Source organism: Cyprinodon tularosa, unplaced genomic scaffold (assembly GCF_016077235.1).
Source record: "Cyprinodon tularosa strain WSP-4 unplaced genomic scaffold, ASM1607723v1 ctg33, whole genome shotgun sequence".
Lineage (NCBI taxonomy): Eukaryota > Metazoa > Chordata > Actinopteri > Cyprinodontiformes > Cyprinodontidae > Cyprinodon > Cyprinodon tularosa.
In genome coordinates this window covers 3,075,365-3,101,054 of record NW_024039041.1, presented here as the reverse complement: position 1 = coordinate 3,101,054, position 25,690 = coordinate 3,075,365, and the positions used below count along the sequence as shown (strand labels likewise).

Below are 25,690 nucleotides of genomic sequence, written 5' to 3'. Positions count from 1 at the left end.
AGGAGGGCAAGACACAAAAGGTCATCGCTAAAGAGGCTGGCTGTTCACAGAGCTCAGTGTCCAAGCACATTAATAGAGAGGCGAAGGGAAGGAAAAGATGTGGTCGAAAAAAGTGTACAAGCAAGAGAGATAACCGCACCCTGGAGAGGATTGTGAAACAAAACCCATTCAAAAATGTGGGGGAGATTCACAAAGAGTGGACTGCAGCTGGAGTGAGTGCTTCAAGAACCACCACACACAGACGTATGAAAGACACGGGTTTCTGCTGTCGCATTCCTTGTGTCAAGCCACTCTTGAACCACAGACAGCGTCAGAAGCGTCTTGCCTGGGCTAAAGAGAAACAGGACTGGACTGCTGGTGAGTGGTCCAAAGTCATGTTCTCTGATGAAAGTAAATTTTGCATTTCCTTTGGAAATCAAGGTCCCAGAGTCTGGAGGAAAAGAAGAGAGGCACTTCATCCACGTTGCTTGAAGTCCAGTGTAAAGTTTCCACAGTCAGTGATGGTTTGGGGTGCCATGTCATCTGCTGGTGTTGGTCCATTGTGTTTTCTGAGGTCCAGGGTCAACGCAGCCACATACCAGGAAGTTTTAGAGCACTTCATGCTTCCTGCAGCTGACCAACTTTTTGGAGATGCAGATTTCATTTTCCAACAGGACTTGGCACCTGCACACAGTGCCAAAGCTACCAGTACCTGGTTGAAGGACCATGGTATCCCTGTTCTTAATTGGCCAGCAAACTCTCCTGACCTTAACCCCATAGAAAATCTATGGGGTATTGTGAAGAAGAAGATGCAATACACCAGACCCAACAATTCAGAAGAGCTAAAAGCCACTATTAGAGCAACCTGGGCTATCATAACACCTGAGCAGTGCCACAGACTGATCGACTCCATGCCACGCCGCATTGCTGCAGTAATACAGGCCAAAGGAGGCCCAACTAAATACTGAGTGCTGTACATGCTCATACTTTTCATGTTCATACTTTTCAGTTGGCCAACATTTCTATAAATCCTTTGTTTTTATTGGTCTTCAGTAATATTCTAATTTTCTGATATGATGAATTTGAGATTTTCATTTGTTGTCATTTGTAATCATCAAAATTAAACAAAATAAACATCTGAAATATATGAGTTTGTATGTAATGTATGAATATAATATACAAGTTTCACTTTTTAAATGGAATTACTGAAATCAATCTACTTTTTCATGATATTCTAATTTTATGACCAGCACCTGTATGCAGACCTGATTGTTTTATTGATTTGGGCTTGGAAGGATAGAGTACTAGGATGACACCCATACTCTGAACCTGAGGGGAAGGGGGGACTAATGAAATGTGAATGAAGAGTTAGAAACTGTTAGTTTTGGAGAGAGTTTAAGATGTAAAGATGAGAATTAACTCTGCTTTATTGCTTTTGACTTTAAATAAATTGGAACCAGGACTTAAGGTCATCTAATCTAAGGAAAGGAGGAGTTAGGTTTGCCAGAGAGGTAGAGCTGGCCTGGTGTCATCAACATAGCAGTGAAAATGGATGTTATGTTTCTGTAAAATCTTGCCAAGGGGGAGGATATAGATGATGAAAAGAAGGGAATCGAGGACTGAGCCCAGGGGAACACCTGTAGTAAGAAAAGGATTTAAGCTGAATGAACTGAGCATTTTAGCATCTCAAAACAAAAAATGAAAAGCTATGCTCTTCAGTAAATCATGCAACTTCATTTTTTATTTCAGCCCTTACATCATGACGGGGTTCTAAATTGGAGTACAGCAATTTGTGAAACATGATTGTATTTACCAAAAAAAGTTAGTAAAGACATTTTTAACTTTTTTTCAACCTTGAAGTACGGATTATGATTCTACTAAATTAGAAATGCATGTTATGAAAAAATGAACACAACTTGAAGTGTTTCTCTGTTTATCAGTGTGGAATATGTTTGTTTTCCCCCATCAGGCAGGGGCTTCGTCCATGTGGGCGTCATGCTGCGGACTGCTGAACGAGGTGATGGGCACAGGAACGGTGCGGGCACAGCAACCAGGTTTCGGAGCAGGGGCGGGGCCCTTCCGCTTCGCCCCTAGCGCAGGGTATTCCACCTACCCCCCCACAAGCTCAGGGAGCGCCGGGCAGCTGTGCAAGGCCTGCGGACTGGCCTTCTCTGTCTTCAGACGCAAGGTAAACAGGTGGATGGTTCATAAAGCCACTATAGTAGAATCACCAGCTTAAATCCTTCATCTGCAGAATGATTTCTAGCTCTTTGTTCCTGTCTTACCTTGATTTCCATGCTGTAGAAGGACTTTCAAGATTAACATTAAGCTTTTTTCCTGCAGTTATGTAAAGATGGAATGCTGCTTTTTTACTTTTATGATGCGTTTAAAGAACACGTACATTTCAAAGAATCTATGGAAAACTATTTGAAAAATCAGATCACCATGCATTATTATTTAAAACTGAGTTTTGGGAATTTAGGATTTTAGACATATAACAGAAAAACCTTCTATTAACTTTGACCCATCCTTCTTAATTTTAAAGTAGCACAAAGCAAAAATGTAACATTTTAAATGAATTAATTTAGTTGTCCAAATCTTGCTTCTGTAGGATTTAACTATTTTTCTGCACAGCATCAACTGAATTTCTTAGCCCTCATGGTTTCTTTTGTGAGAAAGCTCCCAAATTTTCCCAGCTGGTTTTCATGAAAAACATGTGAGTCAGCCCTGAATGACAGTCTGATATTTATCCCTTAATCTGATCATTTATATATAAATGTGGGGTATGACATAGCCTACCTACTTCTCTGCAGAATAGCAGTAATCTTGACATTTCCCTGCCTCCTGTCCAACTCAGAGTTTCTTTCGCTGAATAGATTTGTCTGGCAATCAGACACATTTAAAAGAACCTCAGCCATTCCCAGATTCCTCTCTGCTCACTGCCTTACATCACGCTTTCATCCTCCACATGGAGCAAGTTGCCTTTTCTCTAACTGCGGGTCGTCTCAACGTTTGAGTGTCAGCGTGATATTTTCACGGCGTGGAAAAAGTCCCAACGGGGGATTAGCCGCAGCCGATTGAAGAAAGGCATCTGTTACGCTGGAAATGTGCTCCCGGTGGATCTGCGGCTCAGTTGTGCTTGGGCGATAAGAAAATGTTTACCGCCATGGCTGACCTGCTTTTCTGCCCATTTGAAGTGTCAATCTACTCCGTCGCTCTGTATCAATGATAAATGTCAAACATGGCTAGGAGCTACAAACAGTTTTCCTCTCTTCTTTTGGTTCCCACCAAGAAACGGCTGGATTAAAGTTAGACTTTGTGCTGCTGGTATATGGTTTGTCTTTGGACCAAAAACCATCAGCTTTGACTAAACATTTCTGCTTAAAGCTTAGGTCTTAGCCTAAATCTATATAATATAATGTCTGTTCAATCGTATTAAACATTTTGCATATTTTATCAAGCTCTAACCACAAACTGCAGTTGATTTTATCGGATGATAAAATGATGATTCGGATGATTTTGAACTGTGCCATGCGTGACATGCTATGACATGCTTGACTTTGCAAAATTTGGATTTCAATCTAACGACTTGCATTTAGAAGTCAACTAATTAATTAACTGAGTCCTTCTCTGGGTAAATTAACTTTAGCATAATTCCAGTTGTTCTGCAAAGGTTTCTTAAATGATTAGTGAACATACAGCATTTCTAAGAACAAAGCATGCACCAGATAGGTCATGGGTGAAACTGTGAGGAAGCTTAAAGAAGGGATAGATTATAAAATGTCACAAGGTTTGAACGTTACATGGAGAGCCGTTCAATCTATCATATGATTATAGAAAAGATATGACACAACTGCAAACCTACAAGGACGTGGCCGTCCAAACTGACAGGCAAAGGGAGAAGAATATCCTCTTGAACATTCCATGATCATAACATCCTAAATGTGAAAAGTGGTGACAGAATTATGATTTTCTGCTGAGGACTTGAAGCCGCGGCCAAAGCTTAGATTCGACCAAAGCATATTAATGTTTTAGAATGACCAGGTCAAAGTCCAGACCTAAACATAAATTTGTCTGTGTCAGACTTGAGAATTTTGTTCGCAAAAGCTTTCAATTCAACATGTCTGACATTGAATTGTGTTTCAAAAAGAACAGGTAAAAATGCAAAACTGGTAGAAGGCAAAGTCCAAAAAAAACTTGAAGCTTAAATTAAAGCCAAGAATCATTTTTGTAAAGTATTGATTCATTGGGTGTTTAAATTCCAGTGCCACGGCTGAAACAAATCCTGGAACAATAATTCCTGTTTCCACGCATCTATTTTCTACTTTGCTTTGGTCAGTCAATAAAATCCTCGGAAGTTTGTTGTTGCAACAAGACGGAGTGTAAATACCTGAGCACCTGTTTTATTTATCAAAGCTTACATGAGCACAAACATTTCAGTTGCTCCATTCGTCTGCCAGACTTGAGTTAAACAAATAGCTTTGTGTGTAAAAATACTTTTTTTCCATCTACCGTACATGAAGCAGAATAGCTGATCTGATGTTTGTTTCTTTCATCTCTCCCTTCAGCACATCTGCTGTGACTGCAAGAAGAGTTTCTGCGCCCTTTGCTCTGTGCTGCAGGAAAACCTTCGCTGCTGCACAACCTGCCACCTGCTGCGCGGCACGGCCTTCCAGCGGCCTCGCCTCATGCAGCTGCGAGTTAAAGACCTGCGGCAGTACCTGCTGCTGCGCAACATCCCCACCGATACGTGTAGGGAGAAAGAGGACCTGGTGGACCTGGTGCTCTGCCACCAGGGGACACGGGGGACACGAGACACTCCTAGACCTGTGATGGAGGAGGACGAGGATGATGAGGAGGAAGACGAGGATGACGAAACGTGTGGCGATGAGGAAGAAGATGGGGGAGAAGACACAGACAGTCTGCACTCGCTCCCCCACTCGCGTGCGGCGTCGCCGCCCTCCGCTCCGCGCTCCGCCTCTGAACAGTCGGCCCTGTCTGCCTCTCAGGGGGATGTGCTCAGCCCGAGTGACAGTTCAGGGACCCCCAGCCAGGTTGGTGCTCGGATGGAGCTGCCTGCTCCACCCAGCCATGCACACAAACATCAACATAAGCTGCTCTTCCCTCACATCTGCCCTCATTCTATCCACAATAATTAATTTCAAAGGATATGGTAACTTATATACAAGCTTCATAGTTGCTGTTTGAAGTCAGACAAAAATCCACCCTCTGGTGCACAACTTCAGATCTTTACTTTTCTTTATGTTGTCTTTTGAATGAAGCCTAGAAATCCTTAGCATTTTTTTCTCATCGGTTTTCTGGCCCCTGCTAGAAACAGCTGTGCTGTGTTGTGTTGAGAGGACAGAGCCTTCACCCAGGCCAGTGAGGCGGCTTAAACCCTTTGCCTTTTATGGGTCTGTTACATGAACTGATTCTGTTATGTAACAAGCACACAAGTTCAAATCAGCCCATTGCATCTCTTCAACAACCAGGGAATAGAAACCCTGCATTACGTCACTCCTGTCAGTGTATATCTACGTAAATAGCCAGGCTGTTCTGGGGCTTTATTATCCAACCAATGACAAATGTCCTGATAAAACCAATGAAATAACAAACATTTATTTCCTTATATGCAAGTTTGAAATAAAAATGGTGGTCATTACCAGGCCGCCATTTATTTTAGATTTAACTGTGTGTAATCTAATAGTGTTAAACATGTACAAAGCTCTTCTCGTCATAATTTAAATATTCCAGATCATCAAACTGAGTTCATTATTATTAGAAAAAATCGTAAATCAAGAGTAGATTTTAAATGATGGTGTCATTTATTATGGGCCAAAAAGGGATTATCGTGTTAAAGGTCAAACAGACTAGACCATTTCAAAACCTTTATTTTGTGTTAGAGCCATGAAGAGGTGGACTTGTGGGGATTCTTTGGATCATTTTCCTGCTTCATTACTCAAATACATTAGAGCTTAAGGTGGAGGCTAAGAAGGCCCAGATCTCCCCACTAATATCGCAGGGGCTGACTCTCTGTATAAAGTTATTGTTCTGAAATGCTTCAGTTTTAACCACACACCTTCTAAGTAGTTTCATTTTTTTTTTGTTTTTTCTTAAATAATATTTCCAAACACCTTCAGGATTACCAAGAAAATTAATGACAGAAATAAAATGAGCCTTAGTGCCGCCTGTTACGCTCCTCTGCAGGCCATTTTTGCCTATTTTTTTCCCCAGTGTTTTTTAACTGTCATTACACTGTCACAAGTGTAGAGCAACAAAATGAACTCTCTGCATTTAACTCATCCCCTTGGGGAGCAGTGAGCTACCATTGTGTGGCTCCCTGGGAGCAATCAGGGCTTAAGGGACCCAGAGTGGCAGTCTCAGGGGTGGGCTCCAAGTCACAACCTTAGGTTTCCAAGCTCTTTCGATATTTTTTATTATTCAGTCGGTAAAGATAGATGGCTAATGCTTTCTGTTGATGTGTATTATTTGTACCAAATGTAAACAATATGTTGTTTGAGCACTGGTGTGCAGGAATTTAATATTGAACAGCAAAAAATGTCTTATTTTCTTTAAGCAAATTTGGCTGATATTTAATGGTGATGATTTTTGGAACAGTTGAAGACCTTTAGATGACAGGGGAAATGTCTTTATTATCTAAGAGAAGAAGTCCAGCTGACTGTTGCATAATAAGCCCTTAAGACCTATGATAGTGCTGTTGAATATGAAAGTATTAAATAATTATTTTAGAAAAATTCATTTGTTTAAAATAACTCTTTAAGAAACAGGAAAGTCTCTGGTAAAATTGCCTGCACAGGTCGGATGAGGTCTCAGTCATGCATAACCTTCAAATCCAGTTTATGCTTTGTCATTTTCTATTGCCTCTGCCTTTAGATGCCTTCAGTCTTTTTGTTTTTTTGCATTAAGGTTTATTAATGTTTATGTTTCTTTATACAAGCTTTGAGGCCACTTTTGTTCTATTAACATATTTCTGTGTGTTTTAGGTTACTCTAACTTTAGGCTATTTAAAAAAAATACTTGAACTGAGCTTGTTTGCATTGGAGAGATTAAATGTTCTCATTTAAAAATAAAATTATAGAATAGAATAGAATAGAATAGAATAGAATAGAATAGAATAGAATAGAATAGAATAGAATAGAATAGAATAGAATAGAATAGAATAGAATAGAATAGAATAGAATAGAATGAAACTTTACTTGTGCCTCCCTGGGATGATTCATTGGCTCAACAGCAAAGTAACAGTTAAAGTGAATACAACACAAACTAAAAGTTTGACATAAAGAAAATTGTTAAATTTGTCAGAATTATACAAGAGAAATAAATTGGTCGTATTTCGTTTTAAATTGTGCTTTTATATTAAAGCAAACATAGATACCATAAAAACATAAACAGACAAAACATAAACATAAGCTTAAAGATATGAACAGTTATGTATAATTTAATGTTACCACATATGGAAAGTGATATAATGTTGTCAATTTGGCAGATTTTTTTTCTTTTAGGTTTAAGGTTAAATTATTTTTTTACTTCTAATAAGATGTTCATGCAGAAAAGCTGCTGCTTGGTACGCTATTAGCTAATGTAAGTTAAGTGGTTTTAGCAGCACCTCCAGCTTGGTTGCAGATTATAATAAGAGAAAAACTGCATTACTTGCATTGCATTACGTGCATGTGCAAATGAAAAACATAATGTTTAAATCAATGGATAAACGTAAGTAATAATTTACATTGTTGTTGTTTTTTCTATGCTGTATGTTGCACCTCCCAACAGCTTTGATGCCAGGCCTCCTATTCTAAGTTCTAATCTCATTGCTTACATCCTCGCTTGGTTTCCTGGGGTTCTTTTCAGCACAAAGAATAGAAAAAATGAACTTCATCATAGTGCAGAGTGCCAGAAAAGAATTTACTGAGACCCTTCTTTGGGGTGGTGGTGTAGGAGATAATCATGCGATTTATGTGTAGACGACTTGGTCCTTGACACTTTGCCACATGTCTTCCCCCCTCACTCGTAACCCTATTTCTGCCTGTATATTAAAAAAATTTAAATAAAAAACACTAGTGCCTAAAAAAATCCTTAAAAAAAATCTCTTCACCTTGTTTGAAGCAATTAAAATACAAATTTGTTGGATTTGATTTATTTACCGATTATAACAGCAATATATTAGAGCTGAAACAATTGAATAAATCGTGTTAATCGATTATTGAAATGACCTTCAACTAATTCATTAATCGATTAATCATTAACTGGAGTGTAGAGACTCTAACACGTGTCTCTATCTGACAGAGCGACCCACTTTAAGCAGCAATCATACCAAAAGTGTAAAAAAATGTGTAATCATTTTGCATTTAAGATAAGAAAAGCTTTTTCGTCTGTGAATATGCCTGACTCCTCAAGTGGAAAAAGTTTTGTTTTGCCTGGTTTAATTTAGTAGAAGACTTCATTAATGAACCTTTGGATATTAAATTATTAAACGATTACTTGAAAAATAATCAACAGATGAATTAATTTGCAAAATAATGATTTGGTGCAGCCCTCATATACATATAATAACTATTAAGTCTTTTTTTCAAATAATACTTTATAGCCAGAAATATCCCAGGAGCACAGAAGATGAATCTGGAACAACTTTATCATACAATGACCTTTAAATCAAAGCTTACAATTTACATTTTATGATGAGAATATTTATAAAAAAATGTAACCTAAGGGTATATTAGCACAAAATTAACTGATAAAAAAAACAAACAAAAAGACTTGTCTGTCTCAGCTGTGTAATTCCATTCAGTATTCGGCTATTTTTTAAAGATGAATAATAATGACTGCATAGAAAGTAAACACATAAACATTTAAGATGAACATAATCATTATTTAAGCAATTCTGATTTTAAAATGCCATACTTTCTTTAGCTCATATCAGTAAGTATATGTAAGATTTCATGAAAAAATGTTGCAAAGAAATAGATGGACAATTAATAACCAATGGTTGTCAGCATGCCCGTTAGGCTGTTCTAAACCTTTTCTTGTACCCTGAGAGCCTTTGTGTTCTTTTCTACGTGTTCCCTTATGCTCTATTTGTACTTTTAAAGGTTCTGTTAAAAAAGTAACCACACAATCCTGAATGTTTGGCTGTTTGACTGAGTCAAGCTGCTGATGGTGTCTCAGAAGAGTCTCGTCTGAGCAGGAAGTCTGTGTGAGGGCGGGTGTGCAGCCACGCTGACGGATGCATTATTAAAACATCTTCATTAGAGGACGGCTGTGGTCTGCTGGAATGTGCTGAGGCACAGGAAGAAGGAGACGGTTTGTTTTATTGCACTGAGGTGGAAACAATAAACTCCATCATATTAGATGTTACTGGCTCTCTTTTGTTAAGTAGATCGAGCAGGACAAAAAAGGATATAAATGGCTCAGATAATACAGTGCTTTGCATGCAGACGGATCACAGTCGAGCCATTGTCTAGATGCTTTTGTTGTACTTTTAATCCGGTAAGATTTTGACCTCCATCTTTAAACAGAAACGCAAAGATGAATCAGTATTTAACCCTCTACCATACATCAACTTAATCTGATAAAAATCCAACTAGACAGAAGGACATTTCATCAGTGTGTAAAATGCACCCAGATGAGAAAATCACATTTATTGTCCTGATCAGACTGTAGTATTTTCATGGCTAAACGTATGAAAGATTAGACTGTCTGATTGTGTTTCAGAAAATATTATCTTTCCAGTCAGATAAAAGACAGAGTAAAGTTTTTAGCCCAATTTTTATACATCATATTTCACTGCCATCCTTCGGCTTCAACCTCAAGGTTTTGTTTTATTCATGCACCCAAACAGACTCTCTATTTGTTTTTTACTTTTGCACTTGGATATTAGTGATAACTTATTTGGATACTTGAACTCATTTCTATCTGATTAAAGTGAAGCTTAAAAATTATAAAGATTAAATTACCCCAAACACATTCAACAGTGTGTGATCCTATGACAGGTTAATAGAAAGGATCTGGTTCAATCTAATAGTTGGTGTCTGTGTCTCGCTGAAAGAGTTGTTCTTCCTACAAACTACGACACATCTTCTGCCATCATAGTTGTTTATTTAGGATTTTTTTTTTATTGTTTTGCCTTTTTACAGTTTACCCCTCCATTTTTGTCATGGAAAACAACTTATGTCATAAAATTTGATGTGTATCTCCAGAAAGTCCCACTGGTTGCTGCTTTGCAGTGAGTCCCGTTTATCCTAATGACCTTTCAGATTGACAGGGTTTAAGCTATGGCTATAATCCTTTGTTAGCATTTTAGCTTTCATAAAGGAATAGAGTCATGATTTCATATGAGTGGAAAAGGCCGTCCAAACCAACATAAACGTCAAACTGTCCAAACCTATCCTTGCTGGTTCGACCTTCTGTACCAACAGCTGCCATCTCTTATTTGTGAAAATTGGCAATGAGTCTTTTACATTATTGTGGTTTGGTATGAGTGGTATAGCATCTCACTGAGACTTTGACTAGGCCTCTTTAAAACAATACCTTTGCTGTTGTGAGGCATCCAGAAGATGGTTTTCTTGGAGTTGCTGGTGTTTTTAGAATCACTGTCCTGCTTGATGACATTAGTGCTCTCGATCATAAGGAAGCACAGCAGATCATTATCCTCACAACACTGTGTTTGATAGTATAGTGTTGTTTTAGTGATGTAATATGGATAAACACCCGTATAAATGCTTCACTTTTGTCCTATTGGTCCACTAAATTGTTTTTCAAAATGCTGTGCTTTTTTCCTTTGGATCAGCATTGGTTTTCACCATTTCACCATTGACCTTTTTATTTTTAATTGATTTATGAACACTATGCTTAAATGAAATGTTTGAGGACTGCATGGCTTTAGGTGTATTTTTATTTTCTTTTGCCATTTTGTGAATTTCTGGATGAGTTAGCAATGCATTATGGAGTAATCATTTATTAAAAAATGAGGCGATTCACCAGTGTTTTAGGTTTTTTTGACTGACATGCCCAGGCCACACAAATACCATTTTACGTCCTTTGTTTCCTTTGTTCTTACATTTCTTTAGATCAGAGCATATTGCAGGATATGTTTGATTTTACTGGTGTTCAGTATTCAAATCTGAGTGCGACTGGTAAAAATGAACCAAAAATAAGGCAAAGTCCAAATAAGTTATCATGGTTTAACAGTTGGGATGATTACTTTTTGACATAAGCTCAGGTCATTTTGGGTATTTTTTTTCCCTTAACGATATAAATAGTTATTAAAACTAAAAATTTTATTTATTTATTTATTTATTATTAAGTTAACATTTGTGAGTTGATCTGAAACATTTAAGTGTGACAAACAAGCAGGTATAAAAGAAATCTGCAAGTGATTAATAATGGTTGAATGAGGAGCAATTGCTAGTTTGTTTCATTTTACAAGTAACCAGTTACCCATTATTTATTAGAAATATAAAGAGCATTTTACTCTGTAAAAATGTAAAAGAAAAAAATTGTCGACATTAAATATAGGTCACATTTGCTTTAAGGAAAATAGGAATGTTTTTCTGTCCAGTGTTAAATTCCTGCATACCAGTGCTCAAAAAACAATATATTGCTCCCATTTGGTACAAATAATACACATCAGAAGAAAGCATTAGTTGTCTATCTTTACCAAATAATTATGTTGGCACAGTTCAATAGCACAGCCTGCTCTATCACTACAATATCTGCTGTGTTATAGTACTTTAAGTCTGTTCGGTGAATGCTCATCTACAGAAAGTGTTAAAAAAAGAGCAGATTTGCTATTGGTGCAGGAACAACCATGTCCATGTCAGAAGGATTAACAACCAGTTTTCAGAAATTAACGAGGAAAACATTTGAAAGAGCTAAAAGCAAAAAAAACAAGATAAATAAATTCAGACTCAAACGTTTTGTTGAAGAGCTCCTAATGGAAATCTGTCTGAGAGCAAAGCGAGTCAATCGGTACATGAAAGCTTTTTTTATGATTTGTAAGGGTTGAAGCGGAAATCTCTGAAGTATGTAGACGACAACTTCAGCTGGATTCAAACAGTTTCATTGAACTATCGGACCAATAAGACACTTGCTTTCACCGAAGTGAGGCTTAAAGTGTTCCCCTCATTTAAGCGTGAGATGAGTTTCAGGAAGTGTGTGAACATGAGATATAGTAAAAGAGTAGAGGAAATGTTTTCTTTAGAGCTGCTTTCCTGCACCCCTGTGGCCATTTGAAGGCATAAAAATGGTGATTATGTTGATGACTCTACTGGGGAGTTTAAAGTAAAACAGGAATTTCACTGTTCACTCCTACAGGAGCATGAGGGTACCCCAACGGCATCCCTTTTGAATTTGGAGCCTACTGAAAACATCTTAGAGGTACGTTTGATGTTTTTGTGCATATTCACAAAGCTGCCTGATTCGAATCTCAGACATGTTTGTTGAGAAGTCTGGGATTTAATTGAATGCCCTAACTTGATTTTTATCAGTCACCCATACATTATGAAATACGGTACTAACGCTGGCTTGGATTTTCAAAATAAAACAGACACATTTAACATTTATTAACTAGAATAAATTATAATTTACACCCCTCTGGTCTAAAAATGATTTATTATGTGCTGAAAATGGATATATGAGTATGATTAGATTTTTTAATTTATTGATTTATTCACATGCAGTTTGCATCTATTTTTCTATAAATATTGCTAAAAAAAAAAAATCAGTTTTCAGTTACTAATTTCAGTTTCACCTCAAGGTGATAGTACAGATACATTTTAAACTTTCAAAATAAAAGCCTCTCAAAATCTCTAAAATTTAGACTTGTTTGCAATGCAATATTGCTAATACACTCCTAGATACTTTTCAATATCAGTTATAATTGGTCACTTTTCTCTGTTTCTGCAAAGGTTGTTAAGAAACCCCCTGCCTCAGGTTACTGATTTTCCTTCAGAATGACAATAGGACATGCATAGATGCTTCTCATCAAATATCATTAACATGTGATGTGGAATTTCAAAATAAAAGGCTCGTAAAATTGGGAATTGGTACTGTGTTTCAATGAATATTGTTGAGAAAATCCATGTTTCCAGTTTCGGATTTCACTTCAGGATAACAGTAGGACACCGTTAGATGATTCTCACCAAAGGTAGAATTTCAAAAATGAAAGCCCCTCAGAATCAAAAATTTTATTAAAAATAAAAAATAAAATTGGTCACTTTTTGCTGTCACAGTTGCTATCAATATTGCCCACAAAATGTCTCTTTGTAATTTCAAATTTTACCAAATGCATATCACCATTTGTCATCCAGATCTGATGTGGAATTTCAAAATTTAAGCCTCTCACATTTTGTCAAATTTTCGCTTTAATCTCAGTTGCTATGAATATTGGTGGGAAAACTCCCTGCTTCCAGTCACTGGTTGTAGGTCAGAGTGACAGTAGGACACCCTTATAGGGGAAACACCCGCAAAAAATACCAGTGAATGATATCTAAGAATATCATTCACTGCCTCCAGAACCCTCCGCTCCACCACCTCCACCCACCGACTGCACCAGCCAAGAGTCAAGCTCTGCACAATGGGAGATAGGGCCTTCCAGGCAGTTGCCCCACAACTCTGGAATGGCCTCCCAGAGTCCCTTAGGGTCCCACAGAGTGTGGAGGCATTCAAAAAAGGCCTCAAGACATTTTTATTTAAAAAAGCCTATGAACATTAGTTAGTATTTTATCTGTGTGGTTTTATGGTTATTTTACTGTTTTGTTTTTACTACGTATGTTATTTTATTGTAATGTCTCATTTTAACTATGTATACTGTTTTTATTGTACGGTTTTGTTTTAACTATGAATTCTGTAGCACTTTGAGATTTTTTAAATGTAAAGTGCAATACAAATAAAATGTATTATTATTATTATTATCATTCAGATCTGATGTATACTTTCAAAATAGCTTCTACAAAAAGTCTAAATTTGGTGACTTATCTTTGCTATATTACCTTATAGGAATAACAACCCTTTTACAACATTCAACGCGCAATAAATAACGGGCAAACAAAAGAAAGGAACCACATCACATACTGATAGAAATATAGACTAATAAAAACAAGGACCCTTGTTGGTCCACACGCACACTACAACCAGCCACTTCCTCTGATTAGATAAAGATTATGTTGCTAGAGGTCTGTATCCAGACTCTAGAACCCAATGGTTCCCTCTTATACGTCAACACTGGAGTGATCTGTAAGCAGACACACTCAGTCCACTTCAAGTTATGTTTAATTCAAATATAGTGACAATTGACTCACTAATATTTCAACACACTGGATCAAAAATCTCCATGCAAAACCCCCAAGGGGTCTAAATAACTAACCGGCAACACTAGGTCCTCTGGACCGCATAAATAGGCACACCTTGCTGCCGCCTGGCCAGAAAAATGATCGAGGATGTGTACTCTGAAGTACAATCAGTCTGCCGATTGAGAAAGCGTTGGAGAGAGGCATATGGACTGGCAATGCATATGCTGTAAACTGTTTTTGCCTAACTGGTTGGTGGATTGAACAAAATGGCAAGTCAGGTAGATGAGGAAGAGGAAGGCTGGACAATGGTCTCAAATGGGAGAGAGAGATAGAGGAAGTGAAATGGGGGAAAGGTGGTTTGAGAATCAAGGAATTAACAGAAATTAGGAGAAAGTAGTTCAGATGAAGAAAGAGTTGTGCAAAGGAAGGTTGTCAGAGAAGAGATAAAAATAATATTTAGATTCAGGGCTGAAGAAAAACCGGCATTTGAGCCCCATTATGATTTCTAGAGAAATAATTAAGAGAAATAGGGAAGTCGAATTAGTGAAGAAGTTGAGGGATGGAAACTTGCTGGTAATTTGCAAAAAAACAAAGCATTGGACGTTGAACACATAGGGAAAAGAGAGGTCATAGAGGTAAAAGTCATAGGAGAGAATAGCAACAGTGAAAGGAGTAATAAAAGGAATACCAAATAATGAGGATTTAGATAGATTAAAGAAACATTTTTGGAGGCAAGGTTAACAAGATACAGAGACTTTATGAAAACATACAAGGGAAAAAGGCGGCAAGCACGTCACTGCTGATAGAGTTTTCAGAGTCCATTCTACCAAAAAGAGTTAAAATAGGTCTCATGAGTTTCCCAGTCAGGGCAATAATTCTGCCTCCACTTAGGTGCTACAGGTGTCAGTAGTTTGTAGGGGGAAGCAAAGGTGTTCAAAATGCAGAGAAGAACACAGAATTGAGAAATGCAGGGAAGAAGCTGAAGAATGGTGCTGCAACTGGGAAGGCCAGCACTGAGTTAACTATGGAGGATGTGAGGTTAGAAAGAAAGCAGTGGAAATACAACACGTTAAAACAGCAAGAAATATAAGCTATGCAGAAGCAGTAAAGAGAGTTCAAGGACAAAAGACAGGAGAAATTAACCAAGCACAGAATCAGGTACCAAAGCAAAATAAAGTAGAGAGAGAAGATAACTTCATTCTGACGCAAGAGAAAGCCAAGCATAAGATAAATAGTATAAATATCAGATAAAGATGGAGAATATTTGATTATTATATTTAGGATACAAAGTAAAGCAGGTACATTTATTTGCTAGAATACTGTCACACAATCCATAGAGGACCATCTGGAGGTGTCAGCCATCACCCTGAAGCAGAATCAGCAACTGGAAACAGGGAGTTTTGTAGCAATATTTGCAGAAACATGGAGAAAAGTGGAAACACATTTAATTTGGAAACAAATTAAACCTTGATGACTTTCGGTGAAAAGTATCTAGGGGCACCCTACTGTGACTATGAAGTGAAATTAGTAACTGGAAACAGGGTTCTTAGCACTATTCATGGAAAAATAGATAAAAAATTGCAATTTTAAAGATTTTGATGGGCTTTAATTTCAAAATTCCACATCAGACATTGATGAGATCTGGTGAGAAACATCTAGGGGGGCTCTACTATCACCCTGAAGTGGAATCAGCAACTGGAAACACATTTTTGTATACCAACAATTGAAACTTAGGTCAAATAAATGGGCATTCTGAAATAAAGTGCAAAATGAATTATGTAAAACACTAACTAAATAAAAAAATCATTCAAATCATTGTCATATATCCTTTTTCACCGAAGCACATAATAAATCCTTTTTAGATAAAAAACAAAACAAACAAAAAAATTCTACTTGTTGGTTTTATTTTGAAAAGTCCAAGCCAGCGTTGGTACCGTATTTCATAGTGTATGCTGGACCAATAAAAACCCAGTGAGGGGTGGCTTGACCTCAGTGATACACAGCTGTGCTCCTGTGCGGGTTATAGGTGAGCCCGGCGACGCAGAGGAGAATCAGGGCCTCGCTGTCTGATCTGGACAATGAAGAGGCCATAGAGAACCTATCCGTCCGCCAGCTGAAAGAGATCCTGGCTAGGAACTTTGTCAATTACTCTGGCTGCTGCGAGAAGTGGGAGCTGCTGGATCGAGTGCATCGGCTCTACAGGGAAAACGAGCAGAACAGGAAATCCAGTAAGCACTGAGAAAATCATTTCACCTTTATTTGGTTTGAAGGTTTGCAGTGATCTTTAATGTACCTTTTTGTTTCTTTGTTACTTTTCTTGCTTTTTCTTTAGTGGAAAACGTCAGCATAACTGCAGGTATTTTATATTTGATTGTTGGATTTTAAACTTTGAGGTATTTATTTGTTTTGTGATAACTGATTTGCTTTGATTAAATCAGGAGGTACACTGCTGTGCAAAAGTATTCACACCTCTGGAACTGCTACATATTTTATGTAAACCACAAACTTCAGAATATTGTATCAGAATCTTTTGTCCTCAACATATAAACAAAGCAATACTGAATTGTGAAGTAGAATGAAATATTTTACTTTCTAACATTTAAAAATAAAGTTTCACTTTGTTTCATCCCTACTATGTCCAAATGTTTTAATACCATATTTGCTATAAATAACAAATCTCTGGACATTGTTTGCCAAGTTTGAAGACATTTCCCTTCCCATCCAATAAGCTTAGACAGAGGCTAGTGCATCCTAAGGACAAAATCCCCAAACCAAAGGTGAGCAGATTTGTGTTTGCAGTTCAGTGCAGTGAGGAATGCTCTGATCTTAATATTAGAGAGACAAAACAACCTATTCACAGACACATGGCTCAACACAGGCGGGCTACCTCATCTGGATAAGACTTTGCTGTCCACCTACACCTTAAAGGGTAATGCCGTTTTTTTACATTGGGCGCTTGATTTTACTTTTTTTTTTAAATATTAATTCGTCCAGCTAATCTGAATCGTTCAATTCCATTTCGAGAGAGCGATAATCTGTGGTAGTAGCACTAGACATCTGCCAGGCATGTGAGTAAAACTACTGTAGGAACAGTTCAGCGGACAGGAAGAATGAACGGTAGCCGGCGCACGTGGATGACGTCATACACTCTCCGCTTTGTTTTTAAAAGATATAAATATCAAAAATATAACCGCGGATGTCTGGGGGACAGTGATTCGCCTACATGTTATGAATGCTGGCGTACCATAAATGATAAATTATGAACAGTTTAGTTTGTGCCTTCAAGTCGTTGCCCATAGGAAGAAGTTACTTGGATATAACCTAAAGGAATATCTTCAGAACAGCTCAGAATGACACAAAACTCATATGGGTGAGTAGAACATGATGTATAACGTAAAATGAAGGGCCCAATGTAAAAAAAAACAACAATGTTCCCCTTTAAGAGAGACAAACCAACCTTAAACAGAAGGGGTGGACAGCGTTAGAGTTGATAACTTCCTGCTATCATAATTCTCATCGCCATGCAGGGAACCAAAACATCTCGCCTATTTAATCAGGCAAACAACGACCACAACGACTCTATTACTAAGAGGTGGACCTGTTTTCGGTTCATTTTGCATGTTTTCTAAGCCATAAAAAGGCTTTTTTCGGGCTACTCTATAAAGCCTGGAACTCAACTCTACTCCAGACATTTTCAATTGATAAAGCTTTCTGGATGAGAAGTGAAACATCTTCAAACTTGGAAAATAAAGTCCAGTGGTTTGTTTTTTAACTTTTTTATGGACATACTGTGTGTAACAAAGGAAACAGAACAAGCTTACACAGCTATTAACTAGAGGCCTAACAGGAATAGGGGGTAGAATATTTTTTCTCATCACATCTCTGACCTGCTTTCCCATCCCTGCTGAATGCAGCATGATGCTGCCACTGCCACGTTGTGCGCAGTGTTATTTTTATGACGCACAAAGCCTTTAGCATGTCGCCCAATAGTTATATTTTGATCTCATCTGACCAGAGCCTCCTCTTTTTGATGTGTCCTACATACAAACACATTATTTCTAATGACTTTCTTTCAACAGTTCTCTTTGTCTTAACATGACTGCTATTTTTGTGGAGTGCATCATTACTGTTACCTGAGCTGTTGATCACTGCAGCTCCTCCAGAATTATCAGAAGGCTCTTGGCTGCTTCTATTAAGACATTTGCTGGATCTGTAGGTTTTCATTTGTCATATTCAGTCCTTTTTGGATAATGGATTAAGCAGAGCTCTGTTTGATGTTAAGAGCTAATAATTTTGTAATTTTAACTCCTTGTAACTTTATCCCTCACCTCTGTGATGTGTTCTTTGGTCTTTATGACAGTGTTTATTCACATTTAATCTGCTTTGAAGTTATAAACCTTATTGTGTTAATGGATCTCATAATACTCCAATAGAATACACCAGTTTGTGGTTGGGATTGGGAAAAAAATTTGAAAGATGAAGGGATGTGAATACTTTATTTCAGAAAGCAAAACAAAAACACGAACAAAACCATACTGCTTGATTTTTTTTTTATCAAAGAACAAAGCTATTATTTCCTACACTAATGGATTTTCTTTGTTATTGCCCGTTCTTATCCATAAAGTGGTCGCATATCCTCCATCTCTTTGCAACAGTGGAGTTGGAGGTAAGACATAACCAAGCTATCCTTTTCATTTCCTTCATGAACCGCTGCACAGTTTGTTCATGTGCCAGCAGGACATAGTAAAGGCATGCTGCTTTTGATTTCATGTGATCCTACCCATCCTGTGTGTGATCTTATTATGGTCATTGATTCCTGCCTGCTTCAGTGTTTCCATATTCTATATTTAATGCGTCTTCTCCACTTTGCGTCATCTTTAATTCTGAGGGACAGCCTCTCGTCCTGTCATTAATGGGCTCTATTAAAGCTTTTACCTCTTGACGAGCCATCATGTTGCTGCTGCAGCAGCACGTCTCCATCAGGTGTAATTACATTGTCAAGCATCTCGGCTGACACCGAGGCCTCCAGGACCTTATTAGCCCACTTAGCATTCAGCTGCAGGGAGGCAGGCAGGCTGCAGCTGCATCGACTTTTTGTCTGTCACGGTAGCGGGAGCCGGATTTAGGCCAGCCGACTGATCGCTCAGTATTTGACTCCCATAAGTCAGTGCTCTGTGGCTTCTCCTCCTTAGCTGGGATTGAACAAGAGGAAAACACTCCCTTCAATCGGGGGAAGAAGACTGTCAGAATTTAATCAAATCAGGAGGAAACTGTTTAACAAATAATTACAGAAATAGCTTGTTGAATTTGAGTGGCATCTAGAAATGAAAAAAGGCGCTGAAAGAAAAGAGGAAATGAAAAGGCAGAAAATAGGAAAGATAAGATTTGTGGATGATTTTCCAAAACGAAAGAGAAGATTTGCTGAAAACTTTATGAAGTTTCTTTCTGATATCGAAGTAAACATTTACAGTTTAAGCAACCTATGTTATTCTTATCAAATGTAAGGAAATATCCTTCAAATGCATTATGTTAGATTTAGTTTCAAGCTTCCACTCCTCTTAATCTGCTAATTTGTCATTTGTTGTGTATAGCTTATTTTTTCACAAATCTAAGCATGTTTTACATGGGTTCTTAATGCACTAAAGATGCACAAACATATTTGCAAACCATCGCAATTCCAATGTATGCAATGCCGAAGCCGCAAAAGGATACCAAAAAGCAACGTTTCATGGTTATGAAATCGCTGTGCATTCAAACTCTGCTTGATCATAATATGTTTGGCCAGTTTAATGGGTGGATAATCCCACACCTGATCTGCTCTGAGTGACCAAGATGCTGGAACGCTTCAGATAGAGCTGAGGTCACTGTGTAGACGGAAAAGAAAGAATGAGAGAGAAACATGCAGGATAATTGTAATCAATTTTCATTACATTATTCAGCAAAAGTATTTTGATTTCATGTTTTTCTCATAAAATATAGCCCATATTTTACATTGGTAATACATTTCAATCCTTTGTGGTGTGAAACTGCATTGTTCTAATAGTTAACTTAGTTATTTTTCAAAATCAATGTTTCAATTAACATTCATTTACGGCAGTAAAACTGAAGAACTGCTTTAAAAACCAGAAGGTATTGTAAAAGTATTGCAGGTAAGGATCAACAAATAAAATGTTTTTGTCCACAATGCCAATTTAATTAGTTTGTATTTATGAATTTGCCCCAGTTCGATATTTAATTAGATTTATTAAAATCATTATCCACAGATTTTTTTTTTTTTATCTGAGTAGCTTTAAAGGTAGTAAAAAGTTTATTAGCGTGACTGTATGGGGTCTAAACTGTTATGATGACATTTAATTCCCCACCAATTAAGTTCTGGATGCTAAATGATCTGCTTCTGCTTGCAGTTTCTAAAGCGATTTAAATCTTCATACCTTGTGAATTGCACTGAAAATGTGTTTCGTCTGATGATGATGTTTTCAGGACTATCAGTTCGCCTTATTATAACGTTAACACTAGCCTGCTTGCTCTCTGTTTATATTTGACTTGTTGATATTTCTGCTTTTTATGTTTTACACTTCTGGAAACTTATAGAAAAAAAATAACTTCAGCTTCATGTATTTGATGAATTTGTTTTGAACCTCATAAAGTGTATTAGCTGGTATTTCAGCTACTCTTTAAACAGTGAGAGAAAGGGAACTGAAAGAGCCAATACTGTCGGTCTTTCCTTTCAAATTCATTCTTTTCTGAGCAAAAAGAGATATGTACATTAGATGGATCTATTTATCCCTCAATCCATTTCTATACCTCTTTTATCCTGTTTTGGGTCAGGCAGTGTATACCTTATATACACTGCCATTACACACTCGTTTAAAACATTAAAAGTACAAATAGACCAAGTATTTTGGTCAAATTAAGACTTAAATGCATTTAGAGACTCCAAAAAGAGATGCAAATTGAAACAAAAAGAAAGAAAAGAGAGTTCTACATCAAAGTGGTCTTTACAAGAGAAGATTAATAAAGTTAAATAAAGCATTTTAGTGTTTTTCAAAAGACAAATATAACAAATTATGAAGAAAAATACTCTTATAAACAGAAAATATTTGAGGAATAGAATGGATGAGAGGGGGCTAAGAGGGTGTGGACGACGTGAACAAACCAGTTGACCTCTGCAGATCAATAACCATTTATGTTTCCCACTTCCCTCCACAGATGGCGTCCGAGCTCAGCTGGCGGCGGACGAAAACCTTTGCCGCATCTGCATGGACGGCATCATTGACTGTGTGCTGCTTGAATGTGGCCACATGGTGACTTGCACCAAATGCGGGAAGCGGATGAGCGAGTGCCCCATCTGCAGGCAGTACGTGGTGCGGGCAGTGCATGTGTTCAAATCCTAAACCTCCTGTTGATGTTTGCTTGCATCAGAGAGGCCCTGATTTTTTTAACTGAGGAGGAACTGCCATGTGCGCAACATCTCATTGGGGGAGAGGGGGGGACGCTGATGGGGCAGAAATTACGAGACTGTTCTGACTAGGCTGTTCTCCCCCCACCTTACTGACTCGTCCCACCTGTCCTCCAGCTGCACCTGGTCTCCCAATCTACACGGCAGACACCATCACAACCCTCTGCTTTAAATCCTTGCAGGATACAAGAGGAGGTGGTCCTGCGGATGCTTTGAAAGGGCCCGTCTGGTAATTGTGGTGATAGATTTCAGATCCCAGGGTTAGAGTCGATATGGTTTACACAGTCATGCCACATGACACTCTGTGATCTCCCTCAGTGTTCATTAGGATGTGCAATATTGGAGAAAAAAGGTCAGTGTGGGTGTTATTAGAAAAACATGAGCCGCTTCATCTATCACACACAGAGGGACGTGTGGGTGCCAAAAAAACATGGATGTTTTGGTTTAGATCTCACAATATACATCTCATAACCAGCAAGCTTAGTTTAATAGTTTACTTTCATTCCTATGAACAGCTTTAGAAACAAACTGTGTACATATTACCCTGATAGTGTGTGAAACATGATTCATTCCCACAACAAAAAGAAATAAATACACCTTACACGCTTTATCTGGACCACACTTCACTCCCCTATTTGTCAAAAAGATGATTTTATTATGTTTGAAACTATTTTAGAGCACTAAGTAATGTGTGGTTCTCTTGGTAAATAATTAAATCATTACACTATGAGGTTAGATCCTGCTGTAATCTACTGTGCCTTGCAAAAATCTTCATATCCCTGAATCTTTTTTGTTGTTTTTATTCCGATGTAACCACAAACCTCATTCTTTTCGATGGGATTTTATTTGAGAGGCCAACATATACATAGAGCATCCATAGAGTGGGGAAAAAGGATCAAAGGATCTGGAAGCTCTGGTTTATTCAGGTATGAGTTTTTGGTTGTTTTTTTTAGGAAGAACGTATGCAAAAGGCAATTTGGGGAGGAAAACCTCATCTTCCTAAACATATCATCCCCATAGTGAAACATGATGGTGGCAGCATAATGTAGGGATGATTATTTTCTTCTGCAGCTAAAGGGAAGGTGACGAGAACAAGGTTGGAGCTACATAGAGAAAAAACTGAAATAACAAATTTCAGAAGCTGCAATGGAGCAACGGAGATTTACTCACAAGCAGCACAACAACCCTAAGCATTCAGTCAAAGCTATAATGAAACAGTTTGGGTTTGAAAAAAGTTATTCTGACAGATTTAATTTATTTTAAAATGACAAATGGGACAAAAATATAATTTCCTACATGCATCTGTTGTTCCTGCTAAAGGTAATTATATAAAAGTGTTGAATCACAGGAGAATAAGAAAATAAAAGCTTTGAATAATTTTCCTGAGCATAACAATTTGGCCCTACTTTATGTTGGCCTGTCATGTAAGATTGTTCATGGTCGTAACTTGAAATTTGAAAAAGATCAAACGCATGAAAACTTTTGCAAAGCATCACTAAACTGTCATCATCTTCTTCCACTAATCGTGCTTCTTTATTATCAGTCCCAGGCTCATCAGGTGCCATCTCCTCATCTATGACTGTAAGATCAGCATAGGTTCTGTCTCATCCTAAATTTCCCGACACAAAGGTAGCTGTATTTGCTTTTACCTTTTATGCAAAATAAAACACTTGTTCTTGTGAAGAGATGCAGTTTAAATCAATTTTAATACTTTGCAGCAATCTGTATCTGATAGTTAGCTTCTGTTGTTGCGCATTAATATGTCTCTTTTTTTGTTTGTTTGTTGTTTTTTTTTTTTGCTTTTTATTTAAAAAAAAGCTCCTCTGAGTAAAAAAGGTAGAGAATTATCCAGAATGTATTCCCACTGGTTTCAAATTCTCTCATTTTGGGCATATTTCTGTCTTCGGGTCCAAATAACCGAATCTCTTGTACATCATTTCCACTGTATGAAACACTGTAACCCTGTAGGTCCTGTCGTCAAAGCTGCTGTTTGTTGACGATGTCATTCATGGGCAGCTACGGTGATATCAGCCTGGGTTTTACTCATAGTCACAGATATTTATATTCTGAATGTTAAACCTTTTTATTTTGGTTAACAGGAGAAAAGAAAAAGATTTATTAGATTCAATAAAATGCAGTATTACAAACCACAAGGTTTAAAGTCTGTTCTTCATTTATCTAAAGAGTGATTCGAAGTCACGTGGCTAATCCCAAATATAGTTTGAAACAACCGTAAAACATCTGGACTTTAACTCTTATAGATGAAGATGTTTTGTTCTTCCTGTGAATATCTTCCTCCGTTTAATGCAAGATTGAGGAATGAGAGAAGATAAATATTTCAGGGAAGAGTGAAAGAAGCCATTTATGACAAAAGATAAAACAATTCTTAATAGATGGGGAACATACGGCCCAGTGTTACCCTGTAAGTTAATGCCTGTCTGCAGCGTGATGCTTCTAGATCTTGGGAAAACATCCTCACATACAAGAACTAAAATCCAGTTTAGTTCTTTTTTTTTAATCTTGTTGGATTGGCATGAATAATAACTTCTGTAGTTGATTAAAACAAGAAAAGGTACACAAAAAAATACTTTCTTACAGGTTTCTCCTGTTTTTGTTGGACCTGATATCAGATCATTTAACAAGATTTTATATCAAACTTAGATCAAATATAGAAAGCTGCTTTCAAATGACGGTTCCAGAGAAAAAAAGCTTTACTAAAAACATTTGGTCCTATGTCAGAAAATTGTTATCCTCTTTTCTAAATTATATATTCCTAACCTTATTATTCCTCTAAACTAACCTTCCTAAATAACGGCCTAAATCTCCTCCTTGGGATTCTGGTTACAACTTTTTAAATTCATAAAACCACCAGTTGAGTAAATCATGCATTTCAATCCCTGCTTTAATAATGGCCTATGCCAAGAGTGTGACTTCTTTTTTTGTTCACTGAAAAAAAAAATAATAATAAATATATATATATATATATACATATATATTAAATACATTATTGTAAGAGGTTGACAAACCAGGAGTTTTGGATTTTATTTTAGTTTTTTTCAATTTTATAAGCTACATTTAGGCCTTATATTAGCTGATATTTAGAGAGTTACATCAATTATATACAACTTGGCTGCAAAATCTAGTAGGCTAAAAGGCCTCACAGAAAAAGACATTGTGCCCTAATATAAAAAGTATAAACAGATGTGGAAAAAGTCGACGTCTTATCAGTTTGAAAAGTGCTACTGAGGCATACATTTTGCACATTTCATGTGGGCTTCTGCATCTTCAGTCCACATTTATGGTAAACCTTCTGCTGTTCCAGCATCTTCTGATCATGATTACCTTATTTTTGCTGTTTTTTAAACTTAATCAATTACTTCTCATTCAGAGAGGTAAGTTTTTCAATCAAACGGTTAGAACTTTGGACATATAGATGAACTTTGGACATAAAGAGATGTTTCAAGAGAAAACAATCCTAAACACTGGAAAAACGATCTAAATAATAAGTAAAAATGTCTTAAATTAAGTGTATTTCCCCTTAATTTGAGTAGGTAAATTAGATAGTTTGCCAATGGAATGAGTATTTTTACCCTTAAAATAAGATAATTAGATAAAATGCACTTGAAATAAGACAATGTAATCATGCTTTCTTATTTTAAATGTAAATCGTCTTGCACCATTGGCAAAATCTCCCTTTTACCTTCTCGACTTAAGAACAAATGCACTTATTTTAAGAAAAAATTACTTATCTAGATTTTAATTTTTTCCAGTGAACAGACATCTTAACTTAGCTTTAAATGGATATGGGGCTATTAAATATAGCAACTATACACAAAAGCTGGGTCAGTGCCAGAAAATACATTTAACGAAGCACTGCTATTTCTGTCAAGAGTGCCTTATAATCCTAAAGCTAAAGAAAGCATCAAAGAGTGCCTTTATTTTACAC

The 25,690-nt window shown here is 37.2% G+C and overlaps 1 protein-coding gene across 4 annotated transcripts in view; it reads left to right on the top strand.

Annotated features, from left to right (window-relative positions):
• Positions 1–23,894, top strand: part of rnf34b (ring finger protein 34b) — a 39,167-nt gene extending 15,273 nt beyond the window's left edge. The window contains exons 2-8 of one of the 4 annotated variants that reach the window (XM_038293788.1): positions 1,949–2,167; positions 4,548–5,033; positions 12,310–12,372; positions 16,312–16,513; positions 16,618–16,641; positions 18,910–18,951; positions 21,495–23,894. In XM_038293788.1, the coding sequence (XP_038149716.1) occupies positions 1,949–2,167; positions 4,548–5,033; positions 12,310–12,372; positions 16,312–16,513; positions 16,618–16,641; positions 18,910–18,951; positions 21,495–21,679 (1,221 nt within the window). In that variant the 3' untranslated portion in view covers positions 21,680–23,894. The remainder of the gene's footprint in view (positions 1–1,948; positions 2,168–4,547; positions 5,034–12,309; positions 12,373–16,311; positions 16,514–16,617; positions 16,642–18,909; positions 18,952–21,494) is intronic. The other 3 variants (XM_038293789.1, XM_038293790.1, XM_038293791.1) reach the window with 3 other exon arrangements.
• The last annotated feature ends 1,796 nt before the right edge of the window (positions 23,895–25,690 follow it).